This window comes from Artemia sp. Qi Xiang Cuo, chromosome 16 (assembly GCF_049724085.1).
Source record: "Artemia sp. Qi Xiang Cuo chromosome 16, ASM4972408v1, whole genome shotgun sequence".
Classification (NCBI taxonomy): Eukaryota; Metazoa; Arthropoda; class Branchiopoda; order Anostraca; family Artemiidae; genus Artemia; species Artemia sp. Qi Xiang Cuo.
In genome coordinates, this window is record NC_142809.1 from 54,467,490 (window position 1) to 54,490,453 (window position 22,964).

The 22,964-nt window shown below is 36.8% G+C and overlaps 1 protein-coding gene across 2 annotated transcripts in view; it reads left to right on the top strand.

Moving 5' to 3' along the window:
* Nucleotides 1-22,964, top strand: part of LOC148943105 (NAD(P)H oxidoreductase RTN4IP1, mitochondrial-like) — a 75,188-nt gene that overhangs the window by 21,617 nt on the left and 30,607 nt on the right. For both annotated transcript variants that reach the window (XM_089102480.1, XM_089102479.1), the window contains exons 4-7: nt 1,563-1,705; nt 10,464-10,619; nt 15,382-15,511; nt 17,875-18,037. In XM_089102480.1, the coding sequence (XP_088958606.1) occupies nt 1,563-1,705; nt 10,464-10,619; nt 15,382-15,511; nt 17,875-18,037 (592 nt within the window). The remainder of the gene's footprint in view (nt 1-1,562; nt 1,706-10,463; nt 10,620-15,381; nt 15,512-17,874; nt 18,038-22,964) is intronic.

Consider the following 22,964-nt stretch of genomic DNA (forward strand, 5'->3'; position numbering starts at 1 on the left):
ATTGAAAATAGAAAGGGCTGATGCCCTTTTTAATAGTCGAAAGTGATTGGAGGGAAACTAATCCCCCTCCCACGCCCACCCTGCCATTTGACTTTATGTTTAAAAACTAAATGTTGCCATAAGATTAAATCAAAATGCACTGTGTTAATGCTAATTCCCAATAATGCATCTCAGCAGTATCCCAAGTACGACGGAGGGTATTATGTTCAAACTTTCGGGGCTGCTTGTGCTCTTAAAATTTAACCAAATCAAAATAGCGTAAGTGTATCCGAGCTATCGAAGAAAGTAAACAGATTTTTTTGTGAATGGTATCAAGATTTTCATTTCAGGTCAACTAGAGGAGGTATGAAACTAAATTAAACACTACTATTTGTGTCCAGATTTTTAAGAATGTGTATGTTGTTAAAAATTGCTGAAAGGTTTTCTCCAGCATACAAATAGCAGGCCAAACTATAAATTCTTAAAAAAGTGAAAAGATTTAAAGTATTATTTTCTTTTTCTCTGAAAAGACTATGTTAATATAAAACGAACAGAAATTAATTAAAAAACACTTTTTCCACAAAATAAGTTTTTCAAAGAAAAGTAAAGAACTCCATTAAGCAAAAAATAAGATCAAATGATCTACCAAGCGTCAAACTACCGCAAATCAGCATCGACAAATAAATGAAACCCAAAACGAAAAGAACTTAGAATAAATGACCCACTCAAATTCAAAACGAGAGGATGATGGCATAAGTAGGGTTCAAAACTACATGGAATTCTGAATGTACTAAAAAAATTCGCCATTTAATGAAAAAAGTACAAATGTATGTTTAAGGTCAGTTTAATAAAAATATACTGATATTCAGTAATCAAAATGTTAATATTATTTGATACATTAAAGCTATAAAAGTAAAAACATTTATATTTTTTTCAGTAAAGTGCAAACTATGTTCTGGCCTTGGGAAGGCATAGGGGGAATAATATTCAAATAAACGGGTTGAAAATCTGCTTAAACCCAGGGTTTGATTTAAAGCTTTTACGCTTCGAGCCCCGAGTGTTTTTGCCACTCTGGTTTTGTGGGATTTTTGGGGAAATCCCAAAAAATTCGGGGATAATGAAATCACTGAACGGAACATAACTCATGAGCCAAAGGTAATGAAAGAGAGAAGTAATACCGAACTCTCAGCTGCCATTCTTGGGAGACATCTGACAGTTTATTAGTGACCACGGAATTCTTGTGGCGTTTTAAAATCACTTCTGCGAATAGAAAGCGTGGTGGCGGGGCGCACCTGTCACTTTGACGATAAATCACATCAGTACAGTTTTTGTTAAGAAAAGGGTCACTCAGTAATAATTTATTGCAACCCCCTGCATTGTGCGCCCCTAGGCCAGGGCCTAGTCGGCCTATTGGTAAATGATGACCTGGATATAACTCCTTTTATGAAACGGTTCAGTTAGAAACAGTTCCTTGAAATAGTGCAATTTCAAAAATATTTTCTACGAAATAGTTCAGTTTTTATTTCCTCCTTTTTTTACAATAAGTCTAATCGCTTTTTTGTACTAAGTCAATCTTATTTCAGTTACACACCCAAATTTGGTATGCTTTTTGGCTGGAGTCTCAATAGGTGTTTTACTTGGGTATCTAATAACTTTAAGAATGAAGCAAATTGAATTACGGAACCGAGTGAGAAGCCTCAGTTGTATTGCCTACTCTGGTCTAAAGGTAAGACCTTTGTCAATGAGGGCGGGGAAGATAATTTTAAGCTTATGTTGTTCTTTCTTTTTATTAATATTTGAGTATCTAACTGCAGATTGAGATAAGCAATTAATTATTATGCTATACTGATGTGCAAATATTGTTTTAAACGAAGGACAAACTTCTGTGATGAATAGTGACGTGATGAAATGTGATGATGTATAAAATGATGAAATGTGACGATGATGTGATTAAATGTGATGATGAACAAAATAAAAAAAAATGCTTAAAGTACCAAGGAGATCAAAATAAAAACATTTTGCCCCTTGGATCCATCTCAGCTCCATTCTTACCTAAATTGTTATTTTCTAATATTTTTATTCTAATAATATTCAGAAATTATGAAGCTTTTAGGGCAGTATCCCGTTTTCGTCGGTGTTGCCACGCCGAACAGTGCAAATAAATGAGCATTTGTTAACTTTGACAACGCTTTTCGTCCGTAAAAATTTAAACATTAACAATTTGTCGATCCCCGAAAACAACTAAATCTTCAATATAAATATACCCCTCTTTAGCTAGTTGGAGCCATGGGTTTTGCCGATTTTTCAGTGGCGTTTTTTTTTTTTTTTTTTTTGTTATTTTGGTATCTGCTTTTACCAAAAACTTCACAACTGCTTCTCTTTCATGTACTGTTGAATTATCAATTTCTTTTAATTTTTGAGATATATTTAGCTGTATGCAAATATCAACTTTACTAGTTAAACAAGATTTAATTTTCACTTTCCTTGTTACTTTAATAATTTCACTTAAATGCGGAAAAGGAACAGGTCCCGGATTTCAGAAAGGATAAACACGATTTGTTAGCTTATTTTTTGGAATTTAGAACAATAATTTGTTGCTAAAATAAACTTCAAAATATGTTTATATCTTTAAGATATGTAAATAAATTCCTTTAGTACAGAAAGGGAACATGTTCCCTTTCTATTCAACACATTCTTTCAACACGTACTCTTAGGTGGCAGGATCTTACGCATATTATGTCACAAGACATTTCGGCGAGGCAGTGGTAATTTTTTACTCTTACATTTATATACCAACAACGATAAATTGCACACGATCTACTTACTGAGAGGCTGGCGAACTAAGAATGTAAAGTGCTACATGATCAGTATGATATCGATGTCTTAATTGTACTAACTGTAGTCAGTTGCACTGAAACTTTGTCGACCACTTTGATTGGGAATGATACCGACTTATTAGTCCTTCTGCTGTACCAAGCCAAGCTCGATGCATGTAATATCTTTATGCAGACAGACACGCATGAAAATAACCGACGAGTGTATGACATAAAAAGGATCAAGAACAAACTGGGAACCGAAGCAGTAGAAAATCTACTCGTTTGCCACGCAATGTCTGGCTGCGATACAACACCTAGACTTGACGGCGTAGGAAACCTGCAGTGGCTTCCATCGACTTTGACTGCCCCAAAGTACTACTTTTACAGGTGGTATTTGCAAATAATGAATTGTCACGACACGTCCAATTCGCTAATGCCCGAAGAGTAGGATTGATGGCTCTCTTTGTCACGGAATATGTATTTTACTTTAAGGCAGATGCTTCATCAACACCAGAAAATCAGCTGAAGATAAAGCGGTGCCAGTGCACCAGCGGCTGTGAGTCTCTCAGATGCAGGGGTGTTATGTGCTAACGCTGCAGCAAGACAGGATGAGGACGATAACAATGACGAGTAGGAAGAAGAATTAGTTTTAGATTGTGCTTTAAAATCAAAATATTTTTGTGATTAATTTACCTGAGTTATAAACTTTTCAATTTATAACTGAATGATCTTAAGTTTTGATGATCTTAAGCCTGGGATATTCAGGAGAAAACCAGGGAGCTGGAATTGGCAACACTTAGAGCCAGCTAACAGAGTGCCGTCTGTTGTAACAGCATTGCCAAGGGTATTGGCAATGCCCTTAAAAGTTTCTGAATTATTTTGAGGTCTTTTCCTGTTGTTGTTCACCCTCCAAAGATAGATTTTTTGTCAAATAGTGTATGTTTGACCTTCTCCAATTGTTAGAATAAGCCCTTTTCACTGGGTATTTTCACCAGTGCAATATTTTTTCGTGGGTAAATTGGCACGGCATTTATAGTTTCAAGTCTTTATAATGCCATTTTTTTATTCTTCTTTGTTAAGAAGTGTACTGGGAACTAGCAAAAGAGGGGAAGGAACATACCGCAAGTGAAGTAGTACCCGCCGGTATTAAATTACCTGTAAAATGCGGGGAACAGTTGAGGGGGTCCTTACGCTTCCCTTGTTCCTAGGTTCCTTGATGTTGTTTGTACTTATTCTGCGCTCGCGGATTGCGTAATAATCATTCTGTAGCAAAATGGTAAGCGTGAAGCTTGTGTTAAATGCTGTACTGAACTTTGTTGAGCGGGCGATGAAGGCTGGAAACCTGATAGACAGTATTGTCAAAAGTGCGGTATCACATTTCTCCGATGTGGATATATTGGAAGCGAAAAAGGTGATTTGGGATGAAGCCGATTATGTAACGAGAGTGACTGCAAGAGACAAAAGTTCGGATAATGTCATTGACATAACGAAAGTTTTTAAGATGTGTAACGAAAAAAACATTTTGCTCCCGCGGTTCGTATTATATAAACCTGATGACATACCGATTATTCCTGGCAAGATAAGTGCAACTTTGACGAGAAAAGTGGGAGAGCTTTACCGAGAGTTTGACAGATTCGTTCAGTCTGAGTACCAGCTGAGTGATTCCTATCAATCGCGCGATAATAACGGAAAGTATAAACAGACTTACGCCATAGTTCTCAAGAATCCGCCCCAAGGACTAACTGATCCCGAATCACGGAAAGACTTTAAATGGACTTAGCGGACAGACAAGCAATGACATCGTCGAACTGAGGCCTCGTAAGAGTGCTTAGAGCGTTCTCGTGAAAGACAAAGCGACCGCCGATTCCATTGCACAGGCTATTACCAGTACCGATAATTCCGTTGTCGCGAGAGTAAAAAACCCCTCTTTCTTCGGGATAATTCGTCACGTCCCTGCTAGTATTTCAGAAGAGGACTTACGCAGTTTAGGGTTGAAATGTGTCGAAGCTACTGGAATAGGCAAAACCAGGTCATTCAAACTGAAGTTTGATTCGCGTGAAGACCTACAGAGTGCAATCAAGTCTCCCCCCGTGATTGGGTATGAGCGGCTGCCGATTCACGAATACAAATTTATGCCAATCCAGTGCTACAAGAGTCAATGCTTCGGCCACGCAGCAAAGACATTTCCAAATCTGCCAAAGTGCTCCCGTTGTGATGGGAAATACTTCAGCTCAAAGGACCATCCTTGTCAGAACCCCTTGAACTGTGCTTTCCGTGGTTCGGCAAATTATCCCTGTTACAGTTTTTAAGACACTGAAGCACAGAAAGCGTTAAAACAATGAATAATCTTGAACTCAAAGTTGTATCATGGAACATGATTGGTGGAGTTCTGGCTAAACTACCTCTGGTTGAGCAATTAGTACAAGAATATGACGTAGTCTGTCTACAGGAGCACTTTTTTACAACAGAAGGACTTCAGCTTCTTGAGGTCAATGACAGTTCCAGCGTATTCAGTGTTCCTGCAAAGCGTTCTGGCAGAGGTAGACCCTCTAGTGGTATTTCAATACTGGTACGCAGAAGTCTTAATCCTTCCTTGTACAAGCAGTCTGATTTCTTCGTCGGTGTCCGAATTGCTGATAGAGCTCTATTCTGTGTCTATATGCCCATGGATTATCGTGACGATGAATCTGATGCAAGATTCAATGTTGCTTGTGGACAGATTTGTGGAGCAGTTGACGGATGTGTTACGCAAAAACTGTCATGCATTGTAACCGGAGACATGAACTGTAACCTGTGTGACAACAGCCCGAGAACTCAGGTTCTGGTAGCTGCCTGTGAAAGTCTCCGTGTACTTGAAAATGACCTGGACTACACGTATGTACACAACTCCGGCTCTGTATCCTCCCTTGACTGAATGTTGTGCTCTGCAGATGTGAAGACAAACGGAAAATGTAGGGTAAAATTAAGCATCTGTGCTTCCGACCACTTACCCATCTCGAATGTGTTCTGTGTCACTGATAAACCTACTCAGCCCGATGAATGTCACCGTAAATGGGTGGTAAAATCTGAGTGGGGAAAAGCCGACTCTGCGCTTTTCAAGTCCGTGTATGATAATATACTTTAAAAGATAAAGGTCCCATTTCAACTGCTTCAACAAGGTTCGCCTGTTCCCGATAATGAAAAGCAGATACTCCTGAACAATTACTGTGCAGAAATTACACATGCCCTACGCTGTGCAGAAAAGGCTGCAGTTCCGACACGAAAAGTTCGAATCGGAAGTGAAAATCCACAGTGGTCTCAGAATGTACAGTTGTCCCAGTCTTGTAATCGATCTAAATTCTGGTATACACTATGAAACAAGTGTGGGTGCCCTCGTCAAGGTGTCTTGAATGATATCAGGATATATACTAAGGGAAAATTCGCCAAAACCCTTGCTAAACACCGAACCGACTTAATTGACCAGAATTGCAAAGTGCTTGAAGGTGACCCAAATGCAGTTTGGAAGTATATTAAAAAGAAAAAGAGGCCGAAATCTCGCAAAAAAGAAATTTTGCCAAGTGAAAGTGATTGGAATAAATATTTCACCGCCGAATTCTCACCGCCGAACAAGGCTCTCGAGAAAGAGTTCGAAAAAGAGCTCGACTCCCTCCTAGCGTCAAATTAACGAAGTGTCGGGTTCGTTGTTACTGTCTCTTGTATCCGTCATATGCTATCTAAACTGAAAAAGAAGTATTCTCGAGGTGATGATAATATTTGTGGAATGCATCTGGCTATTGGGGGTGACAATGTGTTAAATCACCTTGCTCTTATGTACCAGATGATCTTTAACTGCGGTCTTGTCCCCGATGTTTTCTGTGTTGGCGTCGTTACACCAGTTCCCAAAAAAGGGAATGATCCCAGGAACTGTTCATCATACCGCCCGGTAACTGTTGCGCCGGTATTCTGCAAACTCATGGAAATGCTTGTTTTTGGTGACCTAAGTGTATCATAATAATGATACACTTGTTCTAGCAAGCCACGATGTGCGTAGAGCATTCGACTCCGGTATCCACGCACATATACTTAGTTCTGCTTGTAAACGCGGAGTTGACCGTTCGGTTGTCGTTGTATGGAGGAGCATTTATAGGAGGCTGAGAGTAAAGATTAAAGTCACCACTCATCGCGGTATGGTGGTATCCACCGTAGTTATACCTGTCCGTAAAGGTATCCGGCAAGGCTCCATTACTTCCCCTCCTCTATACAACAACAGTATTATCGTCCCTCAAGAATCTGCCAAAACGCGCTGCATATATCTAGGTATAGACGTGTCGCTCATCAATTACGCTGATGATATACTTAACGCAAGTAGGTCTGTTTCAAGGGTTGAGGATAACTACAATATATTGAGTGATGAATATGCTAAGATTCGGCTAGCTTTTAATGCTGCCAAAAGTGAAGTAGTTGTTTTTTGTCGCAACGCGAAAGATTCGACCCCGATTAGCGTGCTCCTAGGCGATACTGCGGTGAGCTCAAAGCCATCTCTCACTTACCTTGGACTGCCGATCGCTTCAGATCTGCGATCTACTCGTGAAGCACTGGTTGAGCATTTTTTAGAAAAGGCACGCAAAGCATACGGACTACTTCTACCCTCCAAACGTATGTATAACCGCCGTATACTCGGAAGGCTTTATTCCGTGTTCGTTATCCCGCATGTTCTGTCACTCTCGTCGGGTGGGTCTCTTTTCACCGAAACAGATAAGTGCTCAGTCCGTCGGGTTTACTATAAGTATGCAAACTATCTTTTAAGTGTTCCGCCATGGGAGAGAAACTCAAGAGTTTCGAAAAATTACAGCGTTGTGGACCCGACTACTGCAGCTACTGAGCGAATCGTTTGATTTCGGCGTTCGCTCAATCCTGATCATGATATGTACCGAGCTATCGTAGGCAAGTTTGAATAAGAGTTTAGTATGCTGCATATAGATTTTTATTGAAGTCTTGTTGCTTCTCTTATTGCGTTTTCTTTTTCTCTTTTTTTTCTTTTTTTTCAATACTCCGTTGTGTAACCTTGTGTTATTTATGATGGGAAATAAAAACCATTCATTCATTCATTGTCGTCAGTGAAAGCAATTAGAATATTCTCACATATTGACGAAGATACACTTTTGTGGGCATGGAAAGATTCGGGGTTAACATAACACACCAGCAAATTGTTGGTTTTCGGATGGTAATCGTAACAATAAGTTTATTAACATAGATTAAGAATAGAGCCGGCCCTAGAACTGAATCTTGTGTGACATCAAAATCAACTTGAGACGTTAAGTGGTAAAGAGGATCCACGGAGATAACCCTTCCAAATAAGTATGAAACAAACCAAGAGCTAGCATTCCCTCTTGCACCGTTATTAGAAAATTTAACGAATAGAATTTGGTGAGGCAAAGAATAGAAAGCTTTTGAATGTTCAAAAATATAGCGGCAGGAATCAGACCAAAGCCAAGAGCCGGATCTAGAAAATTTTAAAGAGTTGTACTTACATGCGCAGTTCAGTTCTTTGCCTGGAAGCGAAATTGAAAATTATGAAAAAAAAAATTCTTGGCTTCTAAAAAGGAAGCTTGTCGGGAAAGCATAGCCATTCCAAGAAGTTTGCTAGATATAGACAGTAAAGATATCGACCGATAATGGATCACTCCGAGGCCCACGTTTATATAAAACAGACTCGAGCTCGCTTATGTGAATCGGGAAAATTCTATATTTACAAGTCCTGTGAAAAGAGAAATAGTTAAAGGAAGAATGAATTTGACGACCTTGGTGGGTATACAGCCAGGGTCAGAGGACACTGTTACAAATCTACTTTTCTCAGTCTCAGAAAGGCAACAACCATCAAACTTAGAGGGATAGAAAAAGGTGGAGACAAAGGTTTAAAGACAGAATTGATTGATTCGCCACGCTTTCTGAATATTATTTGTGCAATATGCAAATTTTTGAAAATATTAAAGGAATTTAGCCTACCGGATCAAGGAATTATAAATACTCCTATACAGTGTAAAACGTTGAAAGGGACCAGCAGATGCACTCAGCGGTGACTTGTTGACTTGCATTGCTTCCATAGGTTATTTCTCTATTTAAATATTTTTAAAAAAGCTGAAGTCATTCATGGATTCGAGGGAATAAATCTTTTAAATGTGGAACCAGAATTAGATACGGTACATACATGTACCGACAATAGAAGTTTTGACAGGCCCATAAAAGGAGTTCTACTATGAGCACAAATCTTTATCTCTGTCAAAAATATCCCACAGACTCTCTCATGGCCGCATCTAAGGAGTGTTAACTCGTTTTGACCAATTTTAAGCGCAGCCGAACCCAGAGTTTGGCTGTTCCGACTTTATATTTTCTTGGAGCTGAATATAGAAAACAGAGGAAACTGGTCTAAAAGATTACTTACTAGCTCAAAAGTCAGCACGAAATGAAGAGAGGGGAATATATTGCCTATGTATTCTCGATGTATTACAAGTTTCAGAATGCATACTGTTGGTAAAGTTCCAGCTGTGAGTGAAGCTGATAGAAAATCTACTGTCATTGAAGATGCAAGATCGAATAAGTTAAGGTTGAAATCTCCCATTAAGATAAGCTGACACGGACGAGTTGGTATTGTTACCAATAGTCTATCTAGGACCTGAAGAAATAGAGGGATGGATCCAATGGAGATTGGTAGTTTCTGACAGTGTACTGAAGGTCGACGAATATATACAAGGGAAGACTACATCTCGTCATAGTCTGCCGATTTAGTCGCTCCCTTCTATATCCACCAATTCCAGCAGCGTTTTAGTACTATTACCCAGAGAGATTTCAAATATCCCAATAACATCAGATAGTCCATCCTGAAAAATTAGCCTCAACTGATCAGTCGATGAATAAAGATCCTGAATATTAAGTTTAATGACCGAAAAATTGTCATCACGTTTAGGAAGCTCATTTAGATTATAAATATATTTGCTTTTCACAAAGGGAAAAAAAGTTTGATGTATTTCTTGTATTCATACTTACAAAATTATTTAAAATACTCAACAAATCTAGTGGATTACTCCAAAGTTGAAGAAGAACCCCTACTGATGGGTCAGAAACCTCAGGGACCAGAATAATTAGAACACTTAGCACGATAAATTAATTTTAAACGTGATTCCGTGTCTGTCGTTGCTGTGTCCAAATGTTATTTTTTGTCCAAGTATGCATTGAGTGTTGCGTCTCTCCTGTATAGAAATTTTAAAATAGGTGATTCAGCTTAGATGTCCAAGACTCCGCTTAAATACTAATCTTGTCTTAAGGATTCTTGATAAAGAATCATCAATCTTTACTTTTTATCGCTTTTTCGATAATAGGTAGGAATAATTAACAGCTGAGTGCATATTTTCTTGATATTTTGTAATCTAGCTGAAAATGAGCGCTCATTGCCCAAAAAGAAAAAAGTTCTCCGTGTAATAATAATAATAATTTAATAATTAATTATTACTCAAAAAAATCCTCCGTATAAGAACAATAATATGATATAAGCCAAATAAGGTAATACAGTGCAGCATTCATGAATACTGAGCATAAATCAAAATACGATTACAAACCTTTTCTCCCCTCTCCCACGCTAAAAAAAGAAGCAAATTTACTTTTCTGTGTGTGTCTCAAGCTATCTTTTTATAGGGAGTTGCTTTATTAGACGACTTTCCAGTCCGATCAAAATGTAGAAAATACGAGATTATTGTTCAAGTGAGAGCGGCAAGTGTGGATCCCGTAGACCTTAGAATCACGTATGGCTACGGAAGGTTGTGGAGAAATTTCTTGTTTAGGAAGTGGATGGTAAGCCTATATCAATTACAGTTTGTCTTTTGGTACTATTGGAGGTGGAAATTTATATAAAAATTCTGGACCTGCTGGTACTCGAACCCGTAGCTTTTAAATACTACCCTGTCTCTCAGCTATTGTGATGTGTCGCTGAGCTACGACATATGGTCACGGAAGGTTGTGCAAAGTTTTTTCTGAGGAAGTGGATTTTAGGTCTATTGATTGTAGGTTGGATTATCTGAAACTATTGGAGATGAAAATTTATAGAAAGATCTGGAACTTCTTGGATTAGAATCCGTGGCCTCCTGAATACTGCACAGTCGCTGAGCTAAGATAATATACTCAAACATTTCATTGACCCAAAGCTCAAAATGACGGGGAAATACATGACCGTGTTTAACTCCTGATTCCTCACCGAAATAACCTACTAACCTCACTATCGACTAAAAATACAATGATATTTTAATACCTAGCACAAAAAATTCAAACCTAATTACCTGGTATACCTATTCATAGTCTATGAAATCTCTGACTAAAGGGTCTTATGATTCAGTTGGTTCTTTATTATAAATATAAGCATTGAAAAATAGTCAAAGCATTCACCCCTACGTGAAAATCACTAGTCTTCTTTCAAAACTTTTATCTACATGCTCTATTAGATCCATTCTCAGTAAAGAGTAATCTTTAGATCACTCTTTCTTTTCCTGGAGAAATTAATTACAGTTTAAGTCTTTTGGTACTATTGGAGGTGGAAATTTATATAAAAATTCTGGACCTGCTGGTACTCGAACCCGTAGCTTCCTAAATACTTACAATTAATTACAATTACAATGATTTAAGTCACATGCACGCTTTACTACTTTCTCCTTTCTTTCTTTCTTTCTTTTTCCTCTTTCCGTCGTTTTTCCTTTTTCCTCTTTCCGTCAGAGAATGGCGCTCTGATCTTTAGAAGACTTAGAGGGTGTTACCCCTACTCCAGTTTGTAGTAATTCCTGTTCATTTAAAGTTTGACTTGATTATTCGTTGTAATTTCTGTTCGTTTTGGGTCTCATTCGTTCATTGATATTGACTTCAGTTCTTGTTAAGTTTGAATAGTGGTTTTATTTCTGCTTCGATTTTAATATAGCTCTCTACTTTTCTTTGAAAAACTACTTTTATGGAAAAAAAAAATTTGTAATTAGTTTTTTGAATGACCAATTCGCTTGTCGTTAATCAAAAAGCACGAATAAATAATAATAAAAGAATCATGTGAAATATTAACTTTGAGTCAAAGTTTATTTCAATAACACTTTATTGCTTGAATAACGCTTTATTTCACATTTCAAATATGCTTTTCCCACGCTTTTAGTTATTCTCACATTTTGTTTCTCTTTCTTTCTTTCGTTTGCTTTCTTTTTCGTTTTAAGTTAATTTTAAATTTTGTCTTAAGTCCTCCCGCTTTACCTGCCTGTTATTTATTCTTTTTTTGTATATTTTATGTTAAAAAATACAATAATCTGCGTTAAGAAGCCAGTATGAACAGCAAACTTAGCTCTTTTGAAAACCCATTAAAATAGGTACAATTGGTAACTATGGAAACTCCAAGTCGCTATGGTATAGGGAAAAACCTTAATTCACTATAGACCCCAAATTCCAGTAAAATCCAATTTGAAAAATCCTATGTGATTTAGATTTCCTTTCCACTGAATGCACATGATTCGGTATTTTGACAACCAATGACAACCTCGGAATTAATTTTTAACTTACATCTGGAGTAAATTAAGGGTCAGGGTCCCGTTGCCGTTTTACACAATACAAAAGTATGAAACTTCTGGGTTTGCCCATAAAAAATGAAACACAGATAAACTGCCCAAAGTATTCACGACTTCATTCTTAAAGTCCATACATAAACCAGTGAATGCTTCACTGATTACCCGTGATTATTCAGATACAAGATATAGTTTCCCTCTTTAATAGAAGAAAATTTCACAAAAGAGCAATATTTTACCCGCGGCTCTCTCAATTTACCCCCAACTTTTAAAGGTGGACCTCTTACCCCCCCCCCCCCCCCTCACTTCAAAACCGGTTTAGTAGTCTCTCGGTTAAGGGTGGTGAGTTGGAGCCTTACGGCAAACCTCCCTACAATAACCCGAATGATAATATTTCACTTTTAGGGGATGTTCTCCCCACTCCCAGCATTAATTTTAATGCTTACACCCTGCCAAAGTTGCCTCAGAAGAAAGCTTTTAAGTTGAGTTAGAAGCAACAGCAAAATTGAACCTTATTGGTATAATTGCAGTTACTGAAGTCTAGGCACAAAATCTAGATCTCCTTAAAATGACTGGTCTTCAGGAGTTTATAAAGCTACGCCCGGTTGACTACCCTCTGGGGAAAAAAGGAGGAGGAGTTATGATCTTCGCAAAGGATTGCCTATCTCCTACCCTTATCCATGTGCCAGAACTATGTGATCGGACGAAATCGTTTGGATATCTACAAAGCCCAAATACCTATCGCAGCCTTACGCAAATTTGATAATTTGCTCATTTTATGATTCGCCCGGACAGAATGCTTGTTCTCGTCATAATTTTCATGACAGGCTCCAAGCAAGTCTTGACTTTGTGACGACGAAGTATCCAAATGCCGGCATTTTTATAGCAGGGGATACGAACGAACTAAGTCTTAATTATCTGTGCAATGATCAGAAGCTTAAGCAAATTGTTGATTTCCCTACTATAAAAGGTGGAAGCAGTTCGGATGTTATTTGCACCAACCTTAAAACCTTCTACAATATTCCAACTCCCTTCCCCCCACGGGTAACTATCATTTCATGCTACTTTTGAAACCACTGCTAGTTTTTAAAACAAATTACTCTGTTTCCGAATTTTCGTACAGACCAATAACAAGTCAAGGTCTTTTTGATTTTAGATCTTGGATTACGTCCGAGAGTTGGGATAATGTTTTGTCGTGTGTAAATCTTAATCCAAAGGTTAGTTTGTTTCAAACAAAATTAATTGTTTCCCAGAGGTTACCAAGAAGGTATGTTCCTCAGATAAACCTTACATTAATGAAAAAATAAAAGGACTAATCCATTGGAAACGAAAACTTTTTTGCCTTCGAAAGAAAGAGGAAGCCTTAACCCTCCTTTAACAAATAAAGAAAGAAATACGTCGTTCTGCTTCTCGTTATGTTTAGAATAAATTAAATTACTTAAAACAGAGCAAACCTCAGCAATGGTTTAAGAAAGTGAGCGAATTAGGGAGTTGGCCGTGCAAGAGCCTTGGTTTTTTTCTGTATGAACCGCCTGAGGAGACAGCCAATGAGTCTAATAAACAACTAGCTAGCATTGTGCAAACGTTCCCCCCTCTCTCGGAAAATTAGCTAATCCCCGAAACTCCAAAAGTTAAAATCCCGGAAATTTCGGCGAAGCAAATGATAGAAATAATACAGAAACTGAAAAAACTAGTATTTGTCCCATTGATATCCCAATTGATCTAATAAAACCATTCCCTGATAAACTATCAACACCCCTTGTTAGTATTCTTAATGATGTTAGTAATTCCAGATGTTACCCGTCGTGCTGGAAACTGGGCTATATTACTCCAATCCAAAAGAAGGGAGGCGTGAACGATTTTACTGGAGTGCGACGAATCACCTCAACCCAAGTTTTTTTTAAAATGCACGACGGTTTCTTAGATAATTGGTTAAAGGCTGGGATTCTTGAACTTGTTGACTTACAACAATTTGGAAACCTGAAGGGGGCGTTTACGTAAAACTACTGTTTTAGTCTTCTTGACACTGCTCTTAAAAACCTTGAAAACCCTGATACATGGTTAAACATTTAATTAATTGATCTCCAGAAAGCGTTCGACCTAATTGTCCACAATATCCTTGTAAATAAGCTACTGGTGGAGTTTCAAGTGAGTCCCTTTCTAGTTAAAATTGTTGCCTCCTTTTTAACAAATCATTTTCAAGTGCTTAAATATAAAAACGTTTATCCTAATCCCCTTCCTATCTTTTTTGGCGTGCCCCAGGGAACGCTGATGGGTCCCATTTTATTTCTAATAATTGTTAATAGCCTCCTGACTGACCACACAGAGCAATGGAACCTTACTGCTTCTGTATATGCCATTATTCTCGTGATTGCTCGATCTTTCTCGTTAAGGAACTAATTCATTTTGTTTTGCGGTGCTGCAAAGCTTAAACTCACCTCCAGCTTGGGTTTGACAAGAGCTTCATAAATTCTTCGAACTGCTACTTCTTCTCTGTATGCTATTGTCCTGTTTATTGCTCGATCTTTCTCATTAAGCAACTAATTCATTTTGTTTTGTGGCGCTGCAAACCTTAAATTCACCTGCAGCTTTTGCCTCACAAGAGCTTTGTAAAGCATTCAATTAATTGCTGCTTCTGTAAATGCAAGTATTCTCGTGATTGCTCGATCTTTCTCGTTAAGGAACTAATTCATTTTGTTCTGCAGTGTACAAAGCTTAAACTCACCTCCAGCTTGGGTCTGAAAAGCGGTTTGTAAAGCCTTCCAGTAACTACTGCTTCTCTATGTGTTATTAGTGATGTGCAGCCACACTCAGGAGTTTCTCCATATATAACTAGTTTTGTCATTATTATGGAGGATAATAATATACCAAATTCAAATGCATTTAGTATTTGGTTTCTATAGCGCTTTGGGACCAAGAGGGTTTCAATCACCTCTAGGGGGGGGGGCTGTATCCGCTTTCCGGTGCTTTGATGACGGCATAATTTATACTAATAATTTAAGTCACATGCACACTTTACTTCTTTTTAGTTAGGGAAACGAGTATTTCCTCTCAGTCTTGGCCGGGACTTCAGCGGTGTTATAGTTGAAATTGGTAGTGGTGTACGGGATCTAGAAGTTGGTGAACATGTGTGGGGAGCTACACCATTCTGGTATCAAGGTAAGTTATTTTGTAATTTCATAGACTGCACTGCCTTTTTATTTGTACGTAAAATTGAACGGTAGTTATGGAAATAAACGGATAGCGGGTTAATAAATACGCAAGAAGCGGCTAAATGTTTTATCCAGAAATTAAATAAAATAAACTAAAAAAACTGTATATTTTTTCTTTACATCCAAGTAACCTTTATTGACGAAAAAGGAAGAAAAAGCACTACTTTAAAAAGAAAAAAAATATCAAGATGAAAACTCTATTGATAAAGAAAAATTAAAAGTTACTGATTTTTTTGTGGCTACTCTGGTGAAATGCGTTGACTTCTTAAATTAACATTAATGTCCTAACAAAAAAAATAAGATCTAGAAATGCAATACAGGGAATGAATAGCAGATTAAATTGAAACAGAAGATGGCACTTTCATATGTTAAACTTAATTCTAGCGCCCATTGGGGGGATTGAAAAATATCTTTTTTGATATTATATTTTCAAAATAATACACCCCATAATTAGAAAATACCTTTTTGTATATTCATAAAAAATGTTGTTGCACCTCCTCCTCCCTCCTACATTTTCATAAATTGGTGTACCATTTTATTAAAATCTAAGCTTTTTAAAATGTCTGCACCATCTTGTGCTAGTTCTCTGATTGACAAATATGTAAGGTGCAAATCATACCAATCGAAAAAAATCTTTTGATATGTTCATTGATAGGGGGAGGGGGGGGGGGGGGTTCAAATGGTTTTCTGGACAAATTTTCCTCAGGCAAGACTACAGAAAATGAAATAATGAAAATACAGAAAATGGCCACGGAAAATGAAATAATCTTTCTACATGGAAATGCTAACTATGCCTCATAAGTTATTTAGTACGGTTTAAAATTGCATTAGTACAATAGTTAAAATCCCTCCTGGTTTTACTTCAAACTAAAAACATTTTACGTTTATAAGTCAAATCAATACTTACGGCACAGCTACTGACTGTTTAGTCAAGTCTGTCCATTATCTCTGAATATTTAAGGGGAAAGGATCATCCTATCTCATCCATACTGAAAATGTTTTTAGTTTGTGAGACCAAACTATTTATAATTGATTGAGTAATATTGTCATTACTTGAATAGCTTGGAGAGAGAGAGAAAGAGGGAGAGTTCTTTTCATACTTTCTTCATTCTAAATATATTTCTTTAAAGTGCACAAAAGAGCCGAATAGATTTGTCATTACAAAACTTTACTTCAAAGAACAAAATGGATTTCTTCAAAAATTAAAACTATTCATTTTCAAAGTTTGATTTAGGCTCCATTGCTCTATATGTTTAAATAAAATAGACCGAAAAAGAAGAATTTGGGCATAAACTTGTTTTTTAAACATGTATATTTTCTTTCGCGTGATCTTGATGGCTATTAAAAATTTAGTTTTCTATTATTATAATTTGATTAAATAATTAATTTAAAAAATAATTTTGTTTTTATTTGTTATAAGATCAATAACAACGCAACAAAGAAAAATGATTTCCCAAGGCTATTCAATGTTAACAAAAAGAGGGCGCTTTCTTTCGCTTTTCTTTCTTTTTACAAATTCTAAACTGTATTTAATTGAAAACAATATGTATTTTGAACAATTAAGTTTTTATAAGCCCTTATCTATTATTTTTTTTCGGGGGAAGGGGGGGGATAAAAAACTTTTCAAAGTGTACTACAATTTGTTTGTATGTATTTCCATTGCTGTTTTCACGAGTCAGGCTTGACTGGGGGGGGGGGTTCAAACCAAGTAATCCCTTCTCCTCGTCTCACTCGCTCGAAATCGTCTAAAATATATATTGCTTTCAGTAAAGTGCAAATGACACTCGCGCTGTAATTGAGGTACAAGGGGGACGACGTCACAGTTCATATATCTAGTACTTTCTGTTCTTTTTGGGTTTCAGTTGTATATCAGTTCTATTTTTGGTATATTATAAGTTCATTATTGGTGTCATTTTTTATTAAGCCTAGTATCTGTTTCTTTTAACTTTTAGTTCATTGTTCATTGTAATTTCTGTATTTTTTTTTTCACTCTGCTCAAGGAATAGCTTTTTTCTTTACTTTTTTTAAACAAAACTTGTTTTTTTTTTAATATTTAATATCGATAAGAAACAATTGAATTGGCTTACGAATGCATAAGAAAAATCAGGCAATGGAATTGAATCTCACTTTAACATGGAAGAATAAGATTTAATCTCTCCTTTTCTCTCTTTGATCATACTCCATACCCCATTTGTCTTTGGTCATATCCCACGCAAGTTGCTGCTATATTTACTATAATATCGTAATCTTTATATAGTAGTTACTATAATATAGTAATCTTTAGCTACAGTGTCTTCTAATATATTTTAGGATGTTTAGCAGAGTTGATTTGTGTACCTGAGCAGTGGGTTGGAAGAAAGCCAAAAACACTAGGCCATGAAGGGGCAGCCGCTGTGCCATATTCTGGTATTCAGAGTTGGGAAGCAATCCTTGGCGGACGATCCCTAGAGGAAAAACCATTAAAAGGTAAAAGGTATGAAGGTAAACGCGTCTTGTGTATCAGTTTCGTGTCATGGCTTAAAAAAAGGTAAATTTAGGTTGTAGTTAGTACCATAATGACGCCGAAAATACACGTACCTGCCGACATACTTCACAGGTATGAGGTATAAGGATCCCGCCTAAAGGGCTAGATAGGCACAGTTTTCTTCCAGCGTTTAAGAGTGTATAGGTGTGAATTATAAGCTGGCTCTTCCATAGATAACATAGGTTATTATTGGCAAATTATTTAAAATTTCTAAAACATGGACCTAAACATAGTAAGTCACTCTATAAATATTTAATTGAAAATATTTGAGCATAATGAAAAAATCCTGCGAACTTAAAATTAAACCTAAAAACCACTTTAAATGAGCGTTAATCTAGAGTTAATCTAGTTCAAAAGCTGGCGTAAGATTAAATAAACCAGTGCATAGAATAAACAAGTTGTTGAATAAACAAGAGCCTTGTTTACTAGGCCCTTGAATAAACAAGAACCTTGTTTACTAGGCCCTTGAGTAAGCAAGGGCCTTGTTTACTAGGCCCTTGAATAAGCAAGGGCATTGTTTATTAGGCCCTTGAATAAGCAAAAGCCTAGTTGAATAAACATTAAATTGAAAAACGCTACGTCTTTCTAACCTTTAAGACTCCCATGATTAGTTTAATCAGATAATTCTCGTAATTGAAGTCCCCTATAATAAGAAGTTTCACTTTCCCCGTATTGTGAGTCTTCATAAACCGACTCCATTGAGTACACGCAGCCATGAACTTACTATAGGAAAGACTAGATCTATAGTTAGTAGGAAGATAAACGGTGATGATGCCATCAATGCAAACTTTTGCTGCGATGAAGTGACCATTTGAGGCTAGAAGATCAGGTTTAGGAGAACTTTTGACAAGGATCGCTAAACCTCCAGATGGCCGACCTCTGGACTTCTCAAGTTCAGCCGGCTGAATGAAACACTGGAAGGAACTTGAAAACTTGAGAAGGTTCGTATTACCTACCGATAGCATGTGCTCTTGTATATGACTTCATTATTCTAGCTCAAGTCATTTAGCAAAACTGTATTCTCAAGAATTTTCCCATTTTTAATCCAAGATGGAATGCTACACATTTTGGGAGCGTATCTCCTCTTTCAAGCTCTTTCTGGGTATGCATGTATACCCACTTGGTATGAATGTGGTACCCAGAAAGTGGTAGCATGTATGATTTTTTGAGTTGCAGTTTAAGCACCGAGTGGGATTGTAACAAGTTTTGCGGGGGAGCTTGTTTGACCTGTTCAAGGCTTAAGGTTCAAGGTTTTATTATTAATACCATATTTACACAACATACTAAATTCCCGACAAAGAGAAAACTTGACAGAGTCAGGAACAAAAACATTTAACACATAGATTTAAATTAACTGTACCTCTACTAATATTCCACTTATAGAGATTTAAATCAAAATCTTCAATTTTCTATTTCCAACCACCCTTAAAAATAAAATACAAAACAATAGGTAACTCACCTTTCCAGACTCCTCAACCCACCAAAAAAAAAAAAAAAAAGGAATTTTAAAAAAAACTACTAACTTTATTCAACTCATCAACAGGGGAAGAGGGACCAACTCCTCCCCAAACACGCCATACAAAAGGAGGCATACAGATGTATGCAAGCACATACACACACATATACCAATATACGAGGTACACTTACATTTATGCACACATACAAATACATATTAACAATTTACATGTTCATTAAGCATTCCTTAATTTTTTTTTTTTTTAGTGTTGATAGGGGAAGAGATAGATTACAATTTTCATCTAACTTATTCCAAACTGTAACTAAACTATAGCTTAGTGAAAAACGCGAACTCTCAGATTTAATTAGTGGCTGGCGGACCATCCACCGCCTCCTGGACTGTCGACATGAATCCACCTCATCCAATACCTGTACCAGCTCAGATTCATAAAAATACGCAGGCAATGCCTTCTTACGATACTGAACAATAATCAGAACTGACTAACTGGAAGGATATTCAATATCCTTCCATCCAAACTGGTTAACTGGAAGGATATTCAATATAACATACATACTCTGAGTACTTGATTTGTTTGGTAACAAAACAGGAGATGGAACAATTTCCTTCAGTCCTCGTAAGCCTTTATTCTGTTGTCTCTGGAGTGGCAGTAGATGGCTCCTAAATGTATTGGAATAAAACGAATGGGCAATAATTAAGGTAAGAATGTACTAAGCTAAAATAGACGGACCTCAATGCATTATAAGGTAAAATAAACTTCAGATATCGCATAATTCTAACATTTCTGCTTAATTTCAGCTGAATATGGCTAATATGGTGCTTGTATGACAGGTTTTCATCAATGATAATTCCTAAGTAACGTATAAAGCTAACACGCTCAATACGCACGTTGTTTGAAGCCTCAACTGAATGGAGCCCAGGACAAAATTTGCAGTCTGAGAGTAAATAATAAATTTCGTCTTCTTAGAATTTGCTGTCAGACGCTTGTGGGTAAACCGCAATAGAATTCTATCAAATGAATGACATATATTTAACCAAAGTATCATCTTATTGGATCCAAGGACACTATAACCCATGTCATCAGCAAAATACATTAAGTTCGAGATCCTTTGATGACTCCCCCAAGTCATTGATATAAATCAAGAAAAGCAAGGGGCTAAGTACAGATCCTTGAGGGACACCAACGTTGTTCGACTGCTCACTGCTAAACGCAATGACTGCAAGTTTCACATCCCTTGCATTCAGTGGCTTTGTGTCCAGCTAGATAACATCGATTACACAGTCTTGGCAAAAAGAAGATGCTAATGAGGAATAGTTTGAAACTAATTTTAAACGGGGTTACTATTAGAGCAGGCAATGAACTTTTAGAAGGATAGTATAATTTATGCGCTCGCGAGGCTCCGCAACTGATTGCTTTCTGACAGTGCTTTGAGAGTCTCTTCAAATCATCCTCTGCCACATTACTGGGCAACCATTTCATGATGCTGATAAACTGAAAGTTGACTCATTTTCGTTGAATTCATTTTCGATTTCATGGGTACTTTTGAGGCCAATTAAAAATTTTTCGGCTGCTTGTTTCGAAGAAAGCGAGAGCTGCCTTTCCTTATTTCTCCGTCTGAGCACTGCATCGTCTAGCGATTTATCTCCCGGGACCAAACTCATTATAAAGTTTTGGTGCTTCCCTGGATCCGCAAAGTCGGGATGCATATTTTCATGACTATTGAGAACACTGGTTTTACTGCATCCGACAGATTAAATGATGGCACAAAAGCAGTGGGCTGATTTTTGAACTCTTCCAAAACCTGTAAACCCTCATTTAAACTATTTAGCTGCCGAGACACTTCCTGTGGCTCTGTGTCCATTTTCTTCGACTTTTCTTACGTTTGGTAGTAAATCAGACTGTAATTTCATTTCCACATGTGGGAACTAACTGCAGCTCTAGGATTACGAATGTTGGAAGCTTCTTTGCCGTCTTTAGCTCAGCGCCACATTATTTTTGCAATATCTGTCAAGTTTTCAGAGTCTTTTTTGTATTTGCGTAGTCGTTAATCGTACCCGAATTCACGTCCATAGTAGGCCCACAACAGTTTCTTCGCTTCCGTATTACTCGCATGATCGAAAAACTTGAATCCTTTACTCAAAAGTACATCCATCGTACTGCCCTTTGCCAGGAATCACGAAATAAAGTTCAAACCTACATTTAGCACCAGCGTTAACCCCATTTCAAGATCATCTTCGTCAAAAAACTTCAATGATCAAGTCCACACGGCAAATAAAATTTCCATTTCACATTATTACGATGCTGATTGGAACGCTGAGTGTTCAATGAATACTCAAAAGACAGTTATCAGTAGGTTTTTGTTCAGATTACCAAGGGGGTCCAATTAGTAAGGGAAGTGTCAATTCTTGCTACCTAATCCATGCAGTTTAAGGTAACGTCTCCTGGAAAATACGGCAGCTCTTGTGACAAGTAACTGCCCCTCTTCTGCTTGCCCAATCAGACACTGATGATACACTCTGTCGCTCAAAAATAGTAGATAGCGCTTTTAAATAAATCAAAGAGAAAACCTACAACAGTACTTGGCAGAGGTTCCAAAAAAAGGCACACTACTAAAAAGTATCATTAAGGGATGCAAGAAAAATTAGACGACAGGCTTGTATTATATAAACCAACAATACGTAAACTTCGAACAAACCAAATGATGTTTGGCTGTTTGCTCCTTCTTTATTGCTAGTGCCCTAAGGCCATTTTCAAGATTGGGCAAAGTTGTCCTTTCCTTTGATATACTATATATATTCAACTACGCATAAGAAATATATATATATATATATATATATATATATATATATATATATATATATATATATATATATATATATATATATATATATATATATATATATATATATATATATATATGTACTATATATATATATACATATAGTACATATATATATATATATATATATATATATATATATATATATATATATATATATATATATATATATATATATATATATATATATATATATATATATATATATATATATATATATATATATATATATATATATATATCTGTTTAACCTTGTACAAAAGTTTGGTTCTGGGTATTACCTTGTAGAATTATGTGCATGCTAAACTTTTGTTCTGAGTGGACAATGATCAAACTATGATGTCTGATCGTTGACTGTTTTTTTTTTCTTTCACATATGCCTGTAATTATAATAAATACGTAAATTAATACCTTGCGAATGAATTCTTTTTCTTCTGTTTGGAAATGGCGACGCTTTCGTATGATCTCATCACCGGAATCCAATTCTGGCCCCTTCGGCGGGTCGCTGCAGCTTTGATCGAACTCTGGGTCCTGTATTACTAAGCAGAGATCAGTCTCACTG